General features: G+C 46.3%; 1 protein-coding gene across 2 annotated transcripts; it reads right to left on the reverse strand.

Moving 5' to 3' along the window:
* Positions 1-215: 215 nt before the first annotated feature.
* Positions 216-15,310, reverse strand: BATF3 (basic leucine zipper ATF-like transcription factor 3). 2 transcript variants are annotated; one of them, XM_077155793.1, is made up of 3 exons: positions 15,202-15,310; positions 12,460-12,564; positions 216-401 (listed from the first exon to the last, which is right to left on the reverse strand). In XM_077155793.1, the coding sequence occupies exons 1-3, from the start codon at positions 15,277-15,279 to the stop codon at positions 216-218; spliced, it is 369 nt and encodes a 122-aa protein (XP_077011908.1). In that variant the 5' UTR covers positions 15,280-15,310. The 2 variants fall into 2 exon arrangements, with proteins under 2 accessions (XP_077011908.1, XP_077011907.1); XM_077155792.1 differs by having other exon boundaries at positions 15,178-15,285.
* Positions 15,311-21,158: the final 5,848 nt, after the last annotated feature.

The following is a 21,158-nucleotide window of genomic DNA, read 5'->3' on the forward strand; positions in this document are numbered from 1 at the left end:
GAACCTACTAGCTGCCAAAGTGGACGAGAGGTGACCCCCGAGGGTGGCCCCCTTCCTGCGTCCCCGCGAGGCCTCCGCCCCGGGCGCCTGTGGGCGCTGCCTGCCCAGGCCCGGCCCCCGGCCCGCCCGCGCGCCGCCGCCCCGGGGACCGCTTCGTCCTCCGCGGGGAAACGGGCAGGGCTCCTGGCGCCGCAGAGGACGGCGGTGCTGGGCCGTCACCGGGGCAGGCATCCGGCCACCGGGTCCGGCCGAGGCACGGCCACGAAGTTCACGGGGCACAGTAGCAGCGGGCACATCTTCTCGTGCTCCTTGAGCGCCTCGCTCAGGTGCCGCAGCTCCTCCGTCAGCTTCCCGATCTCTCGGCGCAGCCCCGCGTTCTCCTGCTCCAGGCACTCATACTCCTGGGAAGACGAAGGGGCGAAATCGTTTCTCAAACCGTATTCCCTTCCTCCGATCTCCTGGCGGTTCCGACCCCACTGTGACCTTCACCTCCTTTGCACAGGAGCTTTATCACTCACCACCCCCCAGTCCACGGGTCCTATTCGGTTATCTGCTTGATGTCTCTCTCCTCCGCTAGAATGAAAGGTTCATGAGGGCAGGCGCTTTGCTTTTGAAATCAACTTTAATGATTTACACAAAGTATGATGCACCTGTTTGAAGCGTGTAATTCAAGGAGTTTTGACAAATGCATACCTCTGTGTTGATCAAGATATGGAATCTTTCCTTCACTCCAAAAAGTTCCCTCATGACCCTTTGCAGTCAATCCTTCCCTTCCCCCAACTGCTGCTCTGCTTTCTGAAGGGCAGTGTTGGGTTCCCTGCTATACCCCCAGCACCTGGAACAGTGACTGGAACATCATAAGTTCGGTCGTGGTTACATGAGTAAATGAATAAAACACCCCCTGCTTTGGCTTTACTCCAGCACTCAACTCTGAGGTTTCCACTATATCACAGGTTATGATGGCTTGGAACCCGAGGGGATCACAGAAACCCTTTCTTTGGTCCAACTCACGCCAATGCAGAAACCTTCCATAGGTAACTCCAGCTCGACACCCAGCAGCTTATGTAGGGCACGCCCTCCTTCAAAAGACAGTCCTTGCCATTTCGGAACTGCTCTATTAGGAAGCGCCTCTTTACACTGATCTAGAATCTCTCCTTCAAACACTCCCACTGAGCTTGGGTTCTGCCTTGCGGAGCCTGTTGGAAGGCAGCCCCTCACCACTTCCCCTAGGTAACCTCTTTCCTAAGCTCAGCCCTCTCGGGATCTCCAAGTTTCTTGGGTGACAAGACTTCCAGTCCCTCTGCTCTGCCAGAGGTCAACCCCGACACATACTCCAATTTGCCAGAATCTCGGAGGAAATGCCGCTCCCAAAATGCAGGGCATGACTGGGGACAGCCTGATTGTGCTGAGGACAGATGTGGGGTGGTGCCTCCTGCGCCTGGACCCAAGCCCACAGCCCCTCCTGGCTGGTACTTCTCCCTGAGCTTGAAGTGCAAGCTTCATTCATCTACATCGGCTGCCTCTCGGTCTGTGCTTGGGTGACTGAGGTTTCGGAGCTTAAGGGTAGTTGGACTTTACATCTGTCTCCGTGGAATTTCACCTGGTCAGTTTGGGGATATTCAAGCCTAGCAAAATCTTTTTGAATCTTGATTGTGTCATCCCATGAAGTAATGATAACCTACAGCTTTAAGACTTGATAAATAGGTCTTCCTTTTCTTAATCCAAATCATCAAAAAGCTTAGTAGCCACAGATCCCCAAGGCCCCAAGAGAAACCTTCTCTAGGCTGACAGTCTTATTTAAATCTTGCTGAAATGTTGTTTTCATTTATTTCTAGGTTGTCACATGGTTATGCAGTGTTGCCCTGCGTACACCATGCATTTCCTGGGTGTACCCAATACATCTTCTCTCTCTTATTAATAATTTTTTAGAAATATCATAAAAAGACAGATAAAGCCCCTGGAGACACATACAAATTCTCAACTCTTCCCCTTTGCTAATGTTGTTCTCCTCAACTGCCTTCCTTCTTTACTCAAGTCTACCACCTCCAGGAAGGCGTCCCTGATCACAGCACCTATCTGAACCACATCTTTCATTACGTATTCTATTCAGTCGTGTATCACACTTGGTCTCATATTAAAAATGTCTCTCCCCGGAGACCAGAAACATATAGCACCCAGGGCCTCTGCTCTTCTCTCCCTGCCCGAGGGGTCACAGTGGCAGCATCTAGGTGCTTTGTGACTCCTCAGCCTTCACCCTGCCTCTCCTTACCCCTTTGTCCCCCTCCCTCCCCTTCTAGGCATCTTCCTCCCTTTTAGACCCGAGGGGCCCAGAGGAGTGGCTGCAGGCAGAGGCCACCTCAGCCATTCCCCTGCCTCTGCCATTCCCCGGCAGGCTCCCAGCATGGTCTGGAACACTTTCCAAAGCAGTAGGCCTCACCCGTTCCCCCTGCAGGCTGTCCCGGGTCCAAGTCTGGCTGTCCTCACTACTGCACTAGTCCATCTGTCTTCAGTCCTCCCCAAGCCTACCAACCCCGCCCCTCAGGCTCACCACCTCTGGATTTCAACAAGTTCTGGTCCTGGTATCTGAATTCAGTCTACAAACCCAGCTACCAAGCCCTCCACAAGCAGGGAAAGGTCCACATAGGAGTGGGGCGGTGACCGAGGCACTGTGAGAAGCCTGAGCGCAGCAGAGGGGTGAGAGAGGCTGCAGCTCTGTCCTCACATGTGCACACACTCACACACCCATTCACACATGCGCAATGCACCCTGCAGCTGGAAATGCCCTTCCTCTTCAAAGGAAATGGAGATTAGATGTGAACCACGCCAGCAAGCTAATATTTCAATTAGTTTCCAAAGAATGGGAAGTTTTCTTTTGACAGAATATTCCAACGTGCCTTTCTGTATTTCCTGAATTCTGTGGTGAGGCACTCTGAGCTTCTGAGCCTTACCTGTGGAAGGCACGAGGAGTCCCGCTGCTTAACACCTTCCCGAGACACCCCCACTTTCCCCACACCCCACACCCCAGCTCAAAGAGGCTTCCGAGCCAGCATCACAGCCCACCTGCCATGTCCTCGGGGGGGCTGGCTCTTCTGGGATTTACGTTTTACCCATAAATCTGCTGAGGGGCTTTTATCAAACTGAGGGGAACAGAGAGGCAGGATGAAGTCATAAGCCTCAAGTGAGACCAGTTCTTCAAAAATGAAAAAGAGGAGCCAGGAGGGGAGTCAGAGGAGGGCACAACACTCCGAATGGGGACAAAGGAGAAAGAGCACAACCCGCTTCATAGTGAGAAGAAATTACCTGGACTTAACATAAGCTAAAAACATGCAAAGGACACCAAACCCTTTGTTATTTCCGGAGAGATGATCAGTTTAGCTCAAATCCTGCTGAGATTCGAATCATCTGCCACAGGAGGTTTGAGGTGACTGTGCTGCCTTCGTTGGGGATTTGCCAGGAAACAGTTTCAGGACAGAGATCTAAAAATCAAAGGTGGTGAAATCACTGCAAATCCAAGCCCTGCCTCAGAAAATGAGCTGTGTAAGGCAGTGGTTCTCAATCAGGGCAACTCGGCTCCCCCCACCCCCACCCCACCCAGGAGACATTTGGCAGTGTCTAGAGACATTTTTGATTGTCAAAGTTGGGGGAGCTGAGCCAATGCTACTGCATGCGGTGGGTAAAGTTCAGGGATGCTGATAAAAATCCTACTGTGCACAAGGCGGCCCCTAACACAGAATCATCCAGCCCCAAACATCAGCCGTGCACAGGCTGAGAAACCCTGGTCTGAGCATGTAAGAGGGCTTGACAGGAGAGCAGGGGAGTATCGCAGGGTGTGCAGCGTCCAGCGGAGGGAAAAATCAGGGACTGGTAAAGAAGCCCATGTGGACACCAGGAACCAGAGATGATAACTAGGACGGGAAAGGAAAGAAGGGTAGGAAAAGCTATTAGGAGCACACAGAGTCACATAGACCCCATGTCATAAGTGAGAAAACTGAAGCTCCCAGAGGTACGATGAATTTTGCAAGGTCACACACACGAGACCACATCCTTGATTTCAAGGTCAACTGCAACTCTCATGCAGTGACAGCAATTCTGCTTTCAATTCACAATGCCCTGGCCCAAATTTCCTGTGGTGGTTACCAGCAGCACAGGGCTGTAAGAGCTCGGAAGTCTATTCCCAAGCCTTATGCTGATAAACTTCCCAGCAGAGAAATTGAGTCACCACCAAGGGCTGTAGCAATTAGGGTCAAAATCAGTTTCTAAACCAAGTGGTACTGACATGAAGCATTCTCTTAGAACATGCAATAGCTGAAAAACCATGCGAACACATACCACAACCCTATTGCCCAAGTGACTTGTCAGTTTGTGACATTTGGGGCTCTCTGGGATGGCATCGCTACCTTCCTTTTCTGACTCAGAGTTCTTTCTCAGTCTTACACCTTTGGGTGCCTGGTTTGAACCAGTCTAACCCACTTCTGGAACACCTTTCAGCTTGTCTTGGAGACCCACACTGTTCACTTTGGTTCCCAGTTGTGAATGTGAACTCAGCATGTGCTTAACATTCAGAGACGAACAGAGATCAAAATCCCCATGAGAGGCAGAAATACATTGAAGATGCTTTGAGATCCCGCAGTGAACAATGAGGTGCCCAGATGTAGGACAGGAACTGCTTCTCATCACTACAGTCCAACTTTTAGCAACCACTATCCAAGAGTGACCGCAGCCTCTCTCCCCCTCTGGCCTGCTCAGGCTTTTCTCCTGTCCTGCTCTCCAAGGAATTCCTGCCTTGATGGACCACTGCTGTGGCTTTGGTGATGGAGAACTGGGAGAGGAGGAAGGGACCAGGAGACTCACAGGAGTTGAGCCTAGAGAAGGGTTTTCAGGAAGAGGAAGGTGAGAGAGACCCAAGAACACTTGGGTATGTAAGCAAGGTGGCAGGAGAGGAAAGCGAGCATGCTAAGTAAGTGCTGCTCTAAATAGGCCCCTTTATGGTATCCAAGAAAGGCACATATAGAACTTGAGTTACTTTAAAATACTTAACAATGTAATATTTAACACCATATCCAGTGGTGCGGCTTGCAGGAGTAACAGGTAAATACCTCCAGGGAGGAGCAGGCAATGGTGGGCTATTGGGTGGCTGTTTTCAGTGCCTCAATGAGTCTGTCTAACCACAACTCTGAGGACAAGGTGCCCATGCACTTGTCCAGCTCTTACTTTCCCACCCTTGAGGTGGTCGGGGGGCCCCAGAAAACCTGAGAAGCTTTTTGCCATGACCCACTGGGTGCTGGGTGCTCTGTCTTAACACATCAGAGCACCAGAAAATTACTCTTCATTACATTTGTAAACCACCAACCTAATATATAGATTTTTTTTCAAAGTCAAAAATTAATTCAAAATGGATCAACAACCTAAATATAAAAGCTGATACTTTAAAACTCTCACAAGAGGAAGATATCTTCAGGACCTCACAGTAGGCAGTGGATTTAAAGATTTTACATGAAAAGCAAAAGAGACAAAAGAAAAATAGATAAAATGGACTTCATCAAAAATTTTAAAATTTTGCCAGAGGACACTGTGAAGAAAGTGAAGACAATCCACAGAACAGGAAAAAATAGCTGGAAGCCGCACATCTGATAAGAGTTTAATATCTAGAATATATAAAGAACTCTACAACTCAACAAAAGCCCAAAGAACCCAATTTAAAAATGGGCTAAGGATTTAAAAATGACATTTCTCCCAAGAAGATATTCAAGTGGCCAATAAGTATACGCAAAGATGCTCAACATCTAGCCATCAAAGAAATGCAAATGGAAACAACAATGAGAAACCACTTTACACTCCTGAGGTTGGCTCTTATGAAAAAAAAAAAAAAGACTGAAAATAAGTTTAGATGAGGATGGGGAGAAGCAGAAATACTCATACCTTACTGGTGGAATGTAAAATGGTACAGCCACTGTGAAAAACAATTTGGTAGTTCCTCAGACAGTTAAACAGAGAATGTCCACATGATCTGGTCATTCCATAAGAAGAGAAAGGAGGGACTCAGATGGATATGTCTGCACCAGTGTTCACCACAAAAGGTAGAAGCAACCTAATCTTCCATCGACAGATGAATCGAGAAACACAATGTACATATAACGGAATATTGTTCAGCTGTAAGAAGAAGTGAGCTGCTGATACACGTTATAACATGGATGACCCTTAAAGACATCATGTTGCGTGAAATAAGTCAGACAGAAAAGGACAAATATTGTATGATTTCTCTCATAGATAATTCTTAGAATAATCAAATTCATAGAAACTGAAAGCAGTACCAGGGGTAGCAGGAGGGAGGGATGGGGAGTTATTGCTAAATGAGTATGAGTTTTGGTGTGGGATGATGAAAGCAGCCTGACATAAAGCGTGGAGGAAGTCACACAGTACTGTCAGTGTACTTAATGTCAAAGAATTGCCCACTTTTTAAAATGGTCAAAATGATTTTTTAATATTATGTATGTTTTATCACAATTAAAAATAAATTAGTTTTAGAAACAGTCATTCAATGTCTTGCCACCAGACTGTTGGCCTCATAGAAGTTAAGTCTCTGTAAGTAAGATGCCTTCCCTGGAAGGAGGCAGGGAATAAGCAGGGAAGGGATCACCCACATGGTGCCCTGAGGTCCAGATAATATGACAGTCCTGCTGTGCAGAAGGATTGGTACGTATTCCCATTTTCCCCAGCCAACCCCCCCACTCTCTTGTGACCGATGACACTTCTGTGTGGCTAACGAGGGTAAAGGTGGGGACTGGGCTCTGAGATCCATATGCAAATGGGACGTCTGCCCTGACCGCCTCAACACTGTTTCTCAACAAAATGGCCTTGTTGAGGTGCTCTGCCAACGGCACGGCTTCCCCTAGCTCCAGAGAGGCAGAGGAGAAGGGCGTGTTCTTCAGTGGAGAGACTGAGTTTCGGGCAATCAGCCAGCCCCACTCCTGGGAAGGGCAGCTGGCATGACTGGTCATGCGACACTGCCTTTGGGCAGGAACACAGGCTGGGAGCCCTAGGAAAGAACCCCCTATTCCACAGTTCTAAGAGGGATCAGGTGTGAGTGGATGCAGGGCCACCCCTAAGTTTCCCAGGCACCTGGTTCACTTGGTATCAAACCCAACAATGCCAGAGACTGAGGGCAACCTGATGCTTCAACTGGGCATCTTTTTTTGACTTTGAAGCAAAGATGTATGTTGTCTTCTGTGGTGGCAGAATAATGCCCTTGCTTCCCCTAAAAAAGTCCATATCCTAACCTCCGGAACCTGCAAATATGTTTCCTTAAATCCCAAAAGTGATTTTTGTAGGTGTAAATTGAAGATCTTGAGATGAAGAGATTATCCTGGATTATCCACATGAGCCCAATGTTATTACAAGGGTCCTGGTAAGAGGGAGGCAGGAGAATCAGAGGACGAGATCTGACGAAGGAAGCAGAGTCAGAGTGACACAGACTGAGAAAGAGGCAACTGGCCATGTCTGGCTTTGAAGATGGAAGGAGACTGGGAGGAAGGAATGCGGGAAGCCTCTAGATGCTGGGAAAGGCAAGTAAATGGTTTCTTCCTTAGAGCTTGTAGAAGGAATGCAGTCCCGCCAACACCTTGGTGTTAGCCCAGTGAGACCCATTTCAGACTCTTGACCTTCAAAGCATAAGATGATAAATCTGTGTTGTTTTAAGCCACCAAATTTGTGGCAATTTGTTCTTGCAGCAACAGGAAATTAACATAGCTTTCTTAGGAAACCAATGCCTCTCTTTGTGATCTGGTGACAATGCCTTGCCCACAATTGTGCTTAACAAACATTTGTAGAATGGAACTACTCAACCTTGCTCCATGAGAGATCTTGTTTCAGGACACTTAGTCCCCCATAAATATAATTACTCGGGACTTACAACTGAGTGTCCTCTAGTATTTTTCGGTATTAGTGCTTGTGGCTACGACTGGAAGCTTCTTGAATGGAAGGGCCCTGGCAGGCCAGCTGGGGGCGAATATGGTCTGAATATGGGGTCCTGGGTGAACAATGAGCCACAAGTCTCTTTTGGGAATTATTTGGGAACATAAAGCTAGAATTACGATTGCTCCAGGAGCAAGAGGGAAGGAAGAAAAGAGGCAAAGGGTACTACAATTTTTCAGTAGGAATTTTATAGCACAAATAAAGGGCGGGAAGGACCGCTCCCTTATCCTCGTCTGGAGAAAGCCTTCCAACCATACCCTGGGAGCTTCTGTGCCACAGAGAGTCAGGGTAGATTTTATGCAGAGAGAAAGGGTCAACTCTTAGAATGACTGTAAAGCAAAAATCATCTTAACACTTGTCTCCTCTCTCCAGGGCCCAGCCTTCCTCCTCCCAGGAGACAATCTGACATTTATAATTTATGACATGCTGAGAATTTTCCATCTGTGGGTCACCTCTCCCTGGAGTATGTCCATTCTAAATATGTTCCTTGTTCACTGTTGAAGAGTTTGCAGAGATTCTCCTCACCTACCCCTCTTAACACCTCAGAGTCTCCTCTGCTGTCAGACCCCTCCCCGCTCCACCCCCAGGGGTGCTGAGACAGTCTCTGGCAAGAAAGCAAGGCAGGAGAGCTAAATTAAAATCTTTAATTATTTACACCAACCCAGTGCAAAGAGAAGAGCGGAACTGTCATCACATCCTTGGAAAAATCCTTGGATTACTTTCAAGGCCAATTCCTGCTGTAGAACAGGAATGTCCTGACTGTGGGATTGTGTGGGATTATGTGGGATTATGCATAAGGGTCAAGGAAATGAGAAGAGCGTAGGATAAATCCCAGGTTCCAGAGCTGGGTTATGAGAAAGATGGGTAGCTCCACTGACCATATAATTTGAAGACAGTGAGGAGAGTAATTCCTGGGGTAAACGGACCTTCTGTTCTGAGCAGACTGCATCTGAGGAGCCTGCAGCAAACCCACGTGGAGACATCTAAGCAGATTCTGGAGATAATGGGTGTAGGGTCCTGGAAAGCAGGCCTGCTGGAAATACATATCAAAGAGCCACCAGAGGCAGGAGAATCGGTTAAATCTTCCAGGGTGAGAAGAAAAAAGGGCAGAGTCTAACACCCTGGTCAATGCCAGCATTCAAGAAGACAGAGACAGCGGGGGTGGCGTCATCAACATGGCGGACATAAACAGCTACTGAAAATCTCTCCCCGGAGATTCAGCTAAAAAAGGAACACTTCTGAATTGTTTGGAAATTCAGAGAAATACGTGGACCTGAGAGGGACCACACAAATGCTGAACTGAAGAAATAGAAGAATATCAGAAATGGAAATGTCCTCATGTAAACTGTGGTGGTGAAAGCGTAACTATGAGATTATACAAAGAACCATTGACAGTTTGCTTAGGATAGATTGTATGGTGTATGAGTAAAACTGTTTACAAAGTGAGCAGAAAGATAAAAGTGCTGGGGAAAACGTGGAGAACGGGATGTACCTTTTCACTGTTGGTATGGAAGTAGACTGGTGCAGCCCCTCTATAGGGCAGCGTGTGGTTCCCCAGGAGGCTAAGGATAGGGTGGCCATATGCTCCTGCAACCCTGTTCCTAGGTTTATACGTGGAAGAACTGGAAGCAGGAGCACGAAAGGACATTTGCACACTGGTGTACACGCTGGCTGTATTCATCACTGGCAATGCATGCAGGTGCCAGTTAGGAACACAGCCGGGAAGGGTGCTCTGTGGTGTATACATGCAATGGACTATTGAGCAGCTGCAAGAAGGAATGAAGCTGTGAGCCCTGCACTAGGTGAATGGACCTTGAGGACATTATGTTGAGTGAAATAAGCCAGAAATGAAAAGACCAACATTGTAACACCTCACTAATATGAACTAACTATACTGCAAACTCTGAGAACTGAATTCAAGAGAAAAGTTATCAAGGGAAGGCTTATTGTACAGACTCCTAGATTGTAAGCTCCCATAGCAGTCACACCTATTTTTGAGATTTAATGGTTATTTCTAAATTCTGAGATGCTAAGCTCATTCTGTGTAACTTGGTTGGTCCCTGGAACTTCGGGTGTCAGTGTGACACCTGAGACGGAGAGCTAGGGTTTTGCAGCTACGAAAGTCAGCATTACTCCTTATAACAATTGTTTAAAAAGCTGAAAAAGAGATGAGACTTCAGTTTGAGATATGAATGAAGCAGATCTGGTCAGAACTAAGGTAAATTAGACTAAAGGGTAAAAGGATGATACTGACTGGGCTTCAAAACTTCAACTTCTGTTTGAGACCAAAGGAAGAGATGTTTACTTAGTGCAAAATTTATATTTTCTATTGCACACTAATTTAACTTGTATGGCCAGTTTATTTGAATGCCATAATTTCCTAGAGCTTTTAATAGAGAGTGAGAGTGTATGCATTTATGTAGGTTAGTGTGAAGCCCCGATACGCCCCAGAATAATTTGGGCAGAGAATAAAAAAGTATTTGCAAAGCCCCCTTGAGAGTCTGGAGAAAAATGTGGAAATATTAAACTTTCCCACCTGGGGAATTCCAGATAAATTCAGAAGCATTGGGGACTACCAATTTAATAGGCCAAGCCCTTGATCTTGGGGCTTGCCTTTATGAAACTTATTCCTGCAAAGGAAAAGCTAAGCCTACTTATAAATATGCCTAAGAGTCTCCCCCAGAGAGACTTTTGTTACTCAGATGTGGCTTCTCTCTCCAAGTCAACTTAGCAGGTGAACTCACTGCCCTGCCCTGGACACGGGACATGACTCCCAGGGGTGTAAACTTCCTTGGCAACATGAGACATGACCCCCAGGGATGAGCCTGGACCCGGTATGATGGAATTGAGAAGGCTTCTTGACTAGAAAGGGGAAGAGAAATAAAACAAAATAACGTTTCAGTGGCTGAGAGATTTCAAATAGAGTCAAGCGGTTATTCTGGAGGTTACTCTTATGCATTATAGAGATATCCCTTTTTAGTTTTTAGTGTATTAGAATAGGTAGAAGGAAATACCTGAAACTGTTGACCTGTATTTCAGTAGCCTTGATTTCTTTTTATTAATTAAACATAACATACAAATACATTCTTACCATATGATCATTCCATTCTTGATATAAAATAACTCATAATATCATCACATACTTGTATATTCCTCATCATGATTATTTCTTAGAACATTTCCATCAATTCAGAAAAAGAAATAAAAAGAAAACAGAAAAAAATTCATATATACCATATCCCTTACCTCTCTTTCATTGATCACTAGCATTTCAATCTACTAAATTCATTTTAACATTTGTTCCCCCTATTATTTATTTATTTTTAATCCATATGTTTTACTCGTCTGTCGACAAGGTAGATAAAAGGAGTAACAGACACAAGGTGTTCACAATCACACAGTAGCCTTGATTCCTGAAGACAAGTGTGTAACTGTATAGCTTCAATAGTGTGACTGAGTGTGAACACCTTGTGGCTGATGCTCCCTTTATCCAGTGTACGGACAAATGAGTAAAAATAAGGACAACAAATAAATTAATAATGGGGGGGCATAAGGGGTATTAGGATGTTTTGGGAGTTCTCTTTACTTTTATTTTTTATTCCTTTTTTATTTTGGAGTAAAGAAAATGTTCACAACTTGATTGTGGTGATGAATGCACAACTATATGACAATACTGTGATCACTGATTGCATGCTTTGGATGACTCTGGGGTTTGTGAATATATCTCAATAAAATTGCATAAAAAAAAAGACAGCAGTAGAAAAGCGAACAGACTGAGAGAAAGTGGGAAGAGGGGCAGGAGAACTAGGAAAAGGGATTGTTTAGAAGCTGAAGAGGGGAAAGCTTCAGGAAGGGGGAACGGTCAGTGATGTGAAATGTCCCACTGAGGTCGAAGAGGATGAGATCCGAAAAAGAGACCCTTGATGTGGCAGTGGGGACACCGCGGTCCCAGTGGGGCAGCTTCTGGAGGTAAGCTTCTGTGTGTGTGTGTGTGTGAGATGAGTGTGTAAGCACAGATGTGTGAGTGTATGTGTGAATGTACGAGTGTGTATGAGAGTGTGCATGTGAATGTGTGAGAGTGAGGGGACAGAAACTAAATCACAGAGAATTGGGGACTAAATAGGAACTGAGGACATGGAGACAGCATGTGGCAGCTACTCTATTTAAGCAGCCGGGAAGCACAGGAAGGAAAGAAACGGAGCAATAGCTTGAAAGGGAATTAGAATCAAGAGGAGGTTTTGTTTTATAATAAAAGAAACTGAGTGTGAGAAGAACCAGTGGATAGGGAGAAACGAAGATGTCAGTGAGCAAAGACTCCGGACCTGGGACTGAAGGTCCACCAGTGCAGCCCTGCAGGCCGAGCAGAATTATCTAATTACTTCATTTTGATGTGTGTTGCTGAATTGGCGGTGACCAGGACGTGACCTTACACCACCACCCACCACCGTGCAAGGGCCAAGGCTGGCTCTTCCCTAAGCCCGGTCTCACCTCATGGAGTTTGTCAGCCTTTTGAGTCTGCTTCTTCCGACTTCTCTGAGCAGCAACTCGGTTTTTCTCTCTCCTTCGGACCCTCCTGTCGTCATCCTCGGGGCTCTGTGGGGGGGACCACTCAGTCAGGTGTGCTGTCGAGGCCCCTCACCTCACCGTTCTTGGCTTCTTCTCTCTCCACTCAGCCTGGCCCACTGTGTTTCGCCATTTTATTTGCAGTAAACAGCAGTGTTTGTTGACACATTGATGGGATAACAACAGCCCTTACCATGCGCCATAGCTGTAATTAGCTCTACAACCACCCTGAGAAATGTGAGGTGTGACCTTCAGTTAGAAGATGAGGAATAAGAAACTCAGAGAGGTTAAGGGACTTGTTCCAGGTATCACAGCTAGTAACTGGCTGAATTGGGAAGTGGAAGTCAGGTCTGTTGGACTCCAAACCAATGGTCAAAAACCTCTTCCCTACAGGGTGTGTGCCTGGAAGAGTTGTGGTGTCACTGCTGCTCATCTGAGACTGGGAAAGCCAGAAGGCATCTGCTTTCTGGAACTTGCTGTGTGCCAAGCCTTATGCCAATAAAGACAAGAAGGCACTTTTGATACTGCATGCTAATCACGATGACACATAATGAACTGCAACCACACAACTCTACCAACACACCAAGCGATCTTACACCACTGACAATGTGCTCATTTGAACAATGCTTGCTGACGTTTTGTTTCAGAGTTCAGAGTGAATCAGAAAGCAAGTTTACAATATATCTGGAGAAATTTTAGTTATCTGTGAGAGTTAGTCAAACCCTACAAGAGTTATCAGGAAACCAGACAGAAAAATCCACCTAACATGGTCAGAACATTTCATTTGGGATAGAAAACACGGAGAAATATAGTTATTTGCTTTCTAGAATCCCACGAAAAGATACCAAGGGGTGGGGGGCGGGGGGAGGGGGGGCGAGGATACTAACAATAAAGAATTTTAAAACCAAGAGGTTTCCATGGGGCAAAAATAGAGAAAAGCCACTCAATTATTAATATTAATGGAAAGCAAAATATTGATAAAGGTCTTGTATTCCAAATAAGCAAAAGAAATATATCTCCCCAAGTTACTGCAGGTAAAGAAGTTTTTGGTGTATGCAAGAACATAAGAGAATAAATAGAGAAGACTAAATAACAAACATAACAAAAAAGAATGGCTTGGGGACAGTGCTTAAAGGAACAGAGACAAGATGTAAAAAATGTGCTCTTCTCAGCAGAGAAGACTTGGCAAATGTAACTAAGACACCACAGTTAGACCCTGAAGAAATGTGAGACACAAAATGAGGGGAAAATGTGGTGTAGAAGATAGAACTTCAGCTTTGAATCACACAGTCCTGATTTTGGCTCTTACTAACAATGTAACTTTGGGTAAATGGCTTAAATTCTCCGAATTTTCATTTCCTTATGTGTTGTGTGATTCATTCATTCTTTCAATAAATGTTAATTGAGCACCTACCCCTTGCCAGGCATTGGGGATATAATCCCGAAAATGGTTGGTGATCTCGTGGAGCTTTCTTTCTTACAGTCTAATACTTGGGGTTGGGATAAGATGAAATGAAATTTTGCCCTAAAACTCCTTTTCCCCAAAATGTCCTTTAAAAAGCTTCTTGCCTCTGTTGAGGTTGCCATTTTTTATTGAGACCTCCCTTGTGCTTGTCACTAAATCACGCCTCTTTATTCCCCAGCCGATGAAGCAGACTGCCCTCTGGGCGCTGACTCTGAACTGGACTGATACACAACATTTAATTAGGATGGAAGGGGTGAGCAACGTGTTGAGATGTTCTTATAACTATTAACCATCTCTCATTTAGTCCTTACAAAAACCCTGAAAGGTTGATGTTACTATATTCATTTTATAGATGGGGTTAAGCAAATTGCCCCAGGCTGCCCAGTCAGGGTGTGGAGAAGCCGAGACCCCAACTCAGGTCTGCGTGACTCTAAGCATAAGCCTATGACACTACGTTCCAGGTACCGTGTCGGGGTGAGGGGGTGTAATGAGGAAAAGCCCGGAAGCAGGGGGCTCAGAGTTCCCTGATGGCAGTCCTCGTGGGCAGCCCAGTCTCCGTTTCCTGAATGCTCCGTGGTAAATGCTGCCTGGGACAGCACCAAGGTCTGGCTGGGTGAGGGCGAGGGGTTTCCTGCAGCGCCCGGGTGGAACCTGAGCCTGCAGTGGGCCCCCACTCCCCACCCCCCGCACCCCTAGGCTGACCCCTTCGGGCCCGGCTGGGGTGGACTGGGGAGTGGCTGGGCCCGAGCCGCCTCCTCGGGCCGATTTCCCCTCTTCACACCCTGGCTCCCATCCCGAGCGGCCCGGCAGGGTCAAGCTCGCGGGTGGTGGGGTGGCAGCCATCGGCGGCCGTAGGACGGCTCGGCGCCCGGAGCAGCACAGACCCCACGTGCGGGCAGCGCGGGCGGTTCCCGACCCCGCCAGGCGTCGGCGCCCGAGGGCCCGTCCTCCCCGCCGCGAGGCGCAGGAGCCCGCCACCCTCCCGGGGCACCGCAGCACCGTGCGCGCTGAGGGCGGCCCGGGCAGAAGCGCACGCCGGGCACCTGGCTCGCCCTCCCGCCGAACCCCCTCCTCCTCCTCCCTAGCTCCCGCCACCACCGCACCTCGGCAGTCACCACCCCAGAAAAAAAACCCAGCGCGCACCTCCTCCCGCCTCTGGGTCCCCCAGCCCGGCATACCCGCGGGGCCTCGAGGCCCACTACCTGCGGCTGCGACTGGTTCCCGGGCGCCGCGACGCTCCGCTGCAGGACGCTGCCGGTGGCCGGGAGCCCTTGCGACATGCCGGGCGCTGCTCCGACCGGGCTTGCCCCGCCGCGCAGCCGAGCGGAGGAGCGGCCGCCCCGCCCGCGGCGCCCTGGCGGCCGGGCGCTGCCTACCGGGCCTGCCCCGCGGCGGGCATCCTCGCACCCCCGCACCTGCCGGCCGCCCCGCCCCTCCGGGCTTCCAGCTCCGCGGGCCGCGCGTCGGGCCGGGGCTCCCCGCCCCCAAGCCCCGGCCGGCCGGCCTTCCAGTCCCCGAGCCCGCCCCGCCCCCGCCTCCCACCCCCGCCTCATTTCCTCTTCTCCCCGCCCTCTCGCCGCACCTCGGGGTCCCAAAGCCCACCCCCGTCGCGGCTTTCCGCCGGGGCCCCTCGCTTCGTGGAAGTCACGTGGCGGCTCCGAAAGCCGCAGGGACCCGAAGCCGACCCACCAGAGGGGACCCTGGGCTGGCTGGGGGTCAGGGAGGCTCAGCTTTGCGCGTCCTTCGGCTGCTCTCGGGGAACTCGGGTTGAGAAACACAGGCGGTGGTCTGGGGTTGGTGGTTTTTACCCCGGGTCCCATCACAGCATCTTGTTGCGCTTCTGCCCGGGGGATCACAGTCTCGGGGGCTTTCTTTGCAGAGATCAGCCATCCGGGCGTCGGGGGTGTTGCCCGCGCCTCTCTTTCCCTCCGCGACCCTCGGCTCCCCCTCCAGGGAAGTGCAGGCCTGGGGGGAGGGGACAGCCGTTTTCCCAAGCCCCACCGAGCACCCTAAACGCCGTGGTCGGCCCAGAGCCTTTTTGCCGGGAGCGCCCACCCTTGTAACTGGCCCCTCCGAGCTTGTGGGAGGGAGCGAAACGGGCCCGCCGGCAGGCCGAATCCCCCGACGGGAGCGTAGGTAGGGCAGGTGGTCCCGGAGAGACGAATATGTCACGTTGGACATCACTGTTTGACAGGTTCGGGGATCTGGACCAGCCACGCTGAGGTTAAATGGACTCGATCCAGTTTTGTTTTGTTTTTCTCCAAGATCAAAGTGGCAGGTAGCCTGTTCAAGGACAAGATGCCGCCACGCTCATGATGAACTGGGGACCGGGTAGAGGTTCGGTGCTTTCCCCTCCTACCTGTCATTTAAAAGATGCGAAGTCAAGACCATATTGTTCTTGGTCCCAGCAAAAGAGAATATGAGCGATTACGGGTTTGTGGTCTGGACGCTGTGAGCACTCACGGAAGACAGATAACCGCGAATCTGGGTGGGTGCATGGGAACCTGGCCCAGGAGGTCACAAGTGCCTTCTGAGTGTGGTCACTGAGGCCTTGGCCATTGTGGGCGGCAAGGGGACAGGGGCGTGCACTTTTGAACGCCTGATTCAGTGCGCTTGGCTCTCCCCCAGGATTTAAGACCCTCCCAAAAGCTTTGAGACTCAGCTTGGGTGGATTTGGCTGCCTGGCCGAGGGCAGGGAAGAGAGTGGCCCAATGCCATATTTTCACCAAGGAGAAGAAGGAGGGGCAGAGGTGCAGGGCAGCAGGGGGGCAGAGGGCGGACTGTAGCCCTTTTAATCACAGTGAAACACCACCCAATCAAGAGGAGCCATCTCTATAGTCTCGGATATTCTGCCTGGATTTCTTTCTGCCTCTTCCTTTCTTTCCATCACCCGTCATGGTCCCCCAGAGGCCATTACTTTTGTAACCCACAGACATACACATATTGTCTTTAGGATGATGCTCTATACCCGGTGGGTGCTCAGCATGGAAAAGTAAAGCAGTAGGTCAACTGAGAGCCCTCATTTCTTGAGAACTTAAAAGGTCTAATAAAACCTCTAAGTCCCATTAACTCTCAGAAGTGCTTGCATTCCCCGAAGTTGTTTATGAGTAGTAAAGGCAAGGTGAAAACCAGTGGACATTTAGGTACACTCCCAGCTTCATTTCTAGTTGCTGCCTTTCTGTTCTCACTGAGCCATATCACATTTTCAGTGCTTTGAGGCTGTCCTTTTCTGTCTCTCCCCACAGAGCCTGGGATTGTGTCTCAGCACACGAGAACTCTTTACGAGGGCATAGCATCTTCTGTCTTGTATTACGCAGAGTTTTCTTCAAATATATTTCAAGACGGCGTCTCCGTTAATTAGTTAGCATTTAATGAACAGTTGATTTGACCTACACCAAAATGAATGGAGTGAACAGATATAGAAACCAGCTCAGGGCAATAAAGCAGACAAGGAGAGGATTTTCCAATACTATACATGATAGGAGAAATCACAATAGAAGGATCTTAACTGTGTAAGAATGTTAAATTGTTCTAGACGATAGAATAATCAAAATTGAAAGACAAATAGATTGGGGAAAGTACTCACAAGGTATATGATAAAGAGTTAAAATCTCTTATATCTACAGCCCATAAAAAGGAATAAGAAAAATTTTGACACATCCTCCCCAAAGGTAAACTGCACCAGTGACTTAACTGGCATTTCTCACCAGAGGAGATAATTGAGGAAAATAGATATAGGAAAAATACATAATAAAACAAGAAACTTTGTCAAATATTAAATTAGTAAAATAAAAAGTTACAATGTCAACTGCTGGAGAGAGTGTGGTGAAATTTCTCTCATATTACACTGGCATCATTGTAAATTGGTACAAACATATTGGAAAGCAATTTTATTGTAGCTTTTAAGAACTTTCAAGAGTCATCACTTTTGACCCATTTTTCTCACATCTGGAAATCATCCTAGGAAGAGAATTGAAAATACTAAGGAGAAAAATACTATACGCACTAAAAATTCATAGTAACATTTTTGAGGGTGAAAAACTGTAAGCAACATAAATGCCCAATTATAAGTTAATGGCTAAATAAAATATCGTACAGCCACTGGATAGAAAATGATGCATCTTTAAAATTGCAAGCATGCAGACAAATTTGCCACGTGGAAGATTTATTTGATGTGAGGAAAACTGAGAAAAAAAAGAAGATACAAAAGATACATGTATAACATGCATGTAAAATATAAGCATAAGAGAAAAGATTGGAAGAGAATGCACAAAGGTACTAATAGCTTTCCCTCATTATAAATGAGATTATCAGTAATTATAATATTTATGAATGATTATAAATAATTTTAGTTTACTTATTTTTAAAGTTTTTTTATTATGTTAATATTTTTGAACATTTTATGTTTTCAAGTAATAAATATTCCCTTCCCTGGTACTAAGCTCATTGGTCAAGTCAAATTGCCAACAATTCTCAAATCAAGTGGGATGCTCTAATAACAACCTGTTTTCTTGCTTTTCTGTAAGATTTTCTGGTTCATTTTATCTTCCTTAAGTTAAAAGGAGAAAGAAAAATGCAAGTTAAAAGATAAATGAGAACAAACATCTCAGATGTCTCATTTTCTTCTGCTGCCTTTTCTTTTTATTTGTTTTAGTTTTCCTTGAACTGAGAGGTGAAATTATTTTCTTCTTTGACAATTTCCTATTAATACCACAATGACCCTAGATTACATCCTTGGGGACCAAGGAAAAAGATGCAGGAGGTTTATGGCTCAGTGGTCAAATCCTCTGGTGATTCACTTCGCAAAAAGATAGTTCTTTATAAAAACATGACTCACTCAAATACTAGAAAACCCTGTCACCCTTTTACTGTTGCTCTCCTCTTTTAGAGAAACTGGCCTTTCGGTAATAGTACTTTTTTTGCTGTTTCCCAGAGGATGCTATTTTTACCAAAAGTCAGCTACTGTGTGCCAGGCACGGTGCTAGGCACTGGAATACAGATGCAGATAATGCAAAGATTCATATTTTCATGGAACGCATGTTCTAGAGATGAGAGATGTACTAAATGAAACATCCTATGTTAGAGGTGTGTTCTATGGAGAAATAAAAAGCAGGGACAACGAACAGAGAATAGTGGGGGAATGTGGGTTTGCATTCTTAAGTAAGGAGAACAAGCAGGGCTTGAGGAGGTGATAAGGAGCTGTAGAACATTTGGGGGGAAAGTTTCCAGAGGTGGGGGTGGGGCAGCAAACAGCAAATTTATAAAGCCTACAGGAGTATGCCTGGCCTTTCAGAAATTGCAGGCACTCTCATGGCTGCAATGGAGTGAGCAGAACGAGTGGATACCAAGAGAGGAGGTCACAGAGGAAATCTGGGTCAACCAGGTCAAGTAGGGCTTTCTGGTTATTTGGCTTTTCCTCCAAGTGCAAGTTGAAAATAGCAGAGGCTTTGGAGCAGAGGAGTGACAGGATCCAACTTAAATTTTTACAGGATCACTGTCTGCTGTGTTAAGAACAGACTGAAAGGGGCAAGGAAGATGCAGCCAGGATGCAATTGCAAGAATCCACGAGAGCGCAGGGATGAGGGCTTAGAAGATGTTGCAAGCAGTGGTGGCTGAGGCAAATCTGCTTGAAGCTAGTGAGCATAAGCTTCAGGGCCCCTCACTTGCACAGGTCCCTTTCAAGACACAGAAGGGCACCCTAGCAATGTGCTCATGTGGTCATGTTTTAATAACATTTGCAAAAATGGGATATTTTAGCCATAACCGGTTAAGACTTCTGTCTATTTTCACCCCACCTTTCCGTCAATGGCCTCATATATGGTGGTGTTGAAGCAACTGTGGGCACTTTGGGGACCCTATGAAAGACCGTTTAATTGGGGATATATTTATATACTGGGATATATGTACTTGGTTTTAGTGCTTCTGTGTAGCGTCACATTATTGCTAATTCTTCCAGGAATTTTCTATTGCCTGCTGTGCTCATTCTCCCAACAACATGGGTTGTACTGAGACATGAACACGTCCTACGCTGTCAGACACCAAAAGTATATAGGTGGTGGAAAAAAAGACAAGGTTTGAAATGTACAGTCCCAGACACTAGTCTGTGACACTTCTTCAAATCATCAGACATGTAAAATTACAAGCTAAGAATTCAGTTATTGTTTATGTCTAATCAAAACAGGATTCTCTTCTGTTGGGAATGAAATCAACAATGCAATTTACACAGTTAAAAAATGTACCATAGTTTTTTTTTCCCCCTTTGTTAGTGGGAATGAGGTTGAATGTGACATCTTCAATACTGTTTGGAAAGACGTTGTAGAACATTTCAATAAAACAAGTTAGAAATTACAGGCTCCTGATATGGTTGGCATGTTCCTTTTTCAACTCCAAATGCAGTTATTTATTAAAGAACCAAGAGCAAAATTATATAAAATTAATAAAATATTCAAAAAGAACAAGATAAGCAATCAAGTCAATAGAAAATCTTTTGTTATCAATAAGCAAACTGTAACAAAAAATTCATATTATACTAGAAGCTGTAATTCACTATTAGGAAAAGATAAATGTCAGATGCAAGTGATGAACAAGCCTTGGATTGTTTGACATGGTAGGGTGTATCATATGACACATTGGGAAAACATTTATATTTCTTTCTGCTATGAACTGAAATACTGACATTGGTGAGGATAATTCCAGATTCATAATATACCACCCCAATGAGAACACGGATGACAAATTGGTTAGTGGGTGTGATCAAATCTAAGAGTATTTCAGATGAATCACTGGAAAAGAAACATGAGCTGCCCTGAAACATCACAACTCATGCATGAAAAACTTGACAGAGGTTTTTCCCTAGCCAACAAAAATTCTAAAAATTACATCACATTACAATAATGTGTTGTGAGGATGAAACTAATTAATTGAATATCAATATTTTTAAAAATCAGAGTTTCCTCAACCAATGCAGACTGAATTATCTCTATTTATGCTACAGAAAATGGCGTTACAAAATCACTGTCTTATGAAGAGGCAAACAAGAAATATGCTGTAAAAAAATGAAAAGAAAAAAGTGATAATTTATTGTTAAGAATTTAATAATTTAATAATTAATTAATAATTTATTAAATAAATTTAATGATTTATTATTAAGAAAATTAAA

The sequence above is a fragment of the Tamandua tetradactyla genome, chromosome 4, assembly GCF_023851605.1.
Source record: "Tamandua tetradactyla isolate mTamTet1 chromosome 4, mTamTet1.pri, whole genome shotgun sequence".
Lineage (NCBI taxonomy): Eukaryota > Metazoa > Chordata > Mammalia > Pilosa > Myrmecophagidae > Tamandua > Tamandua tetradactyla.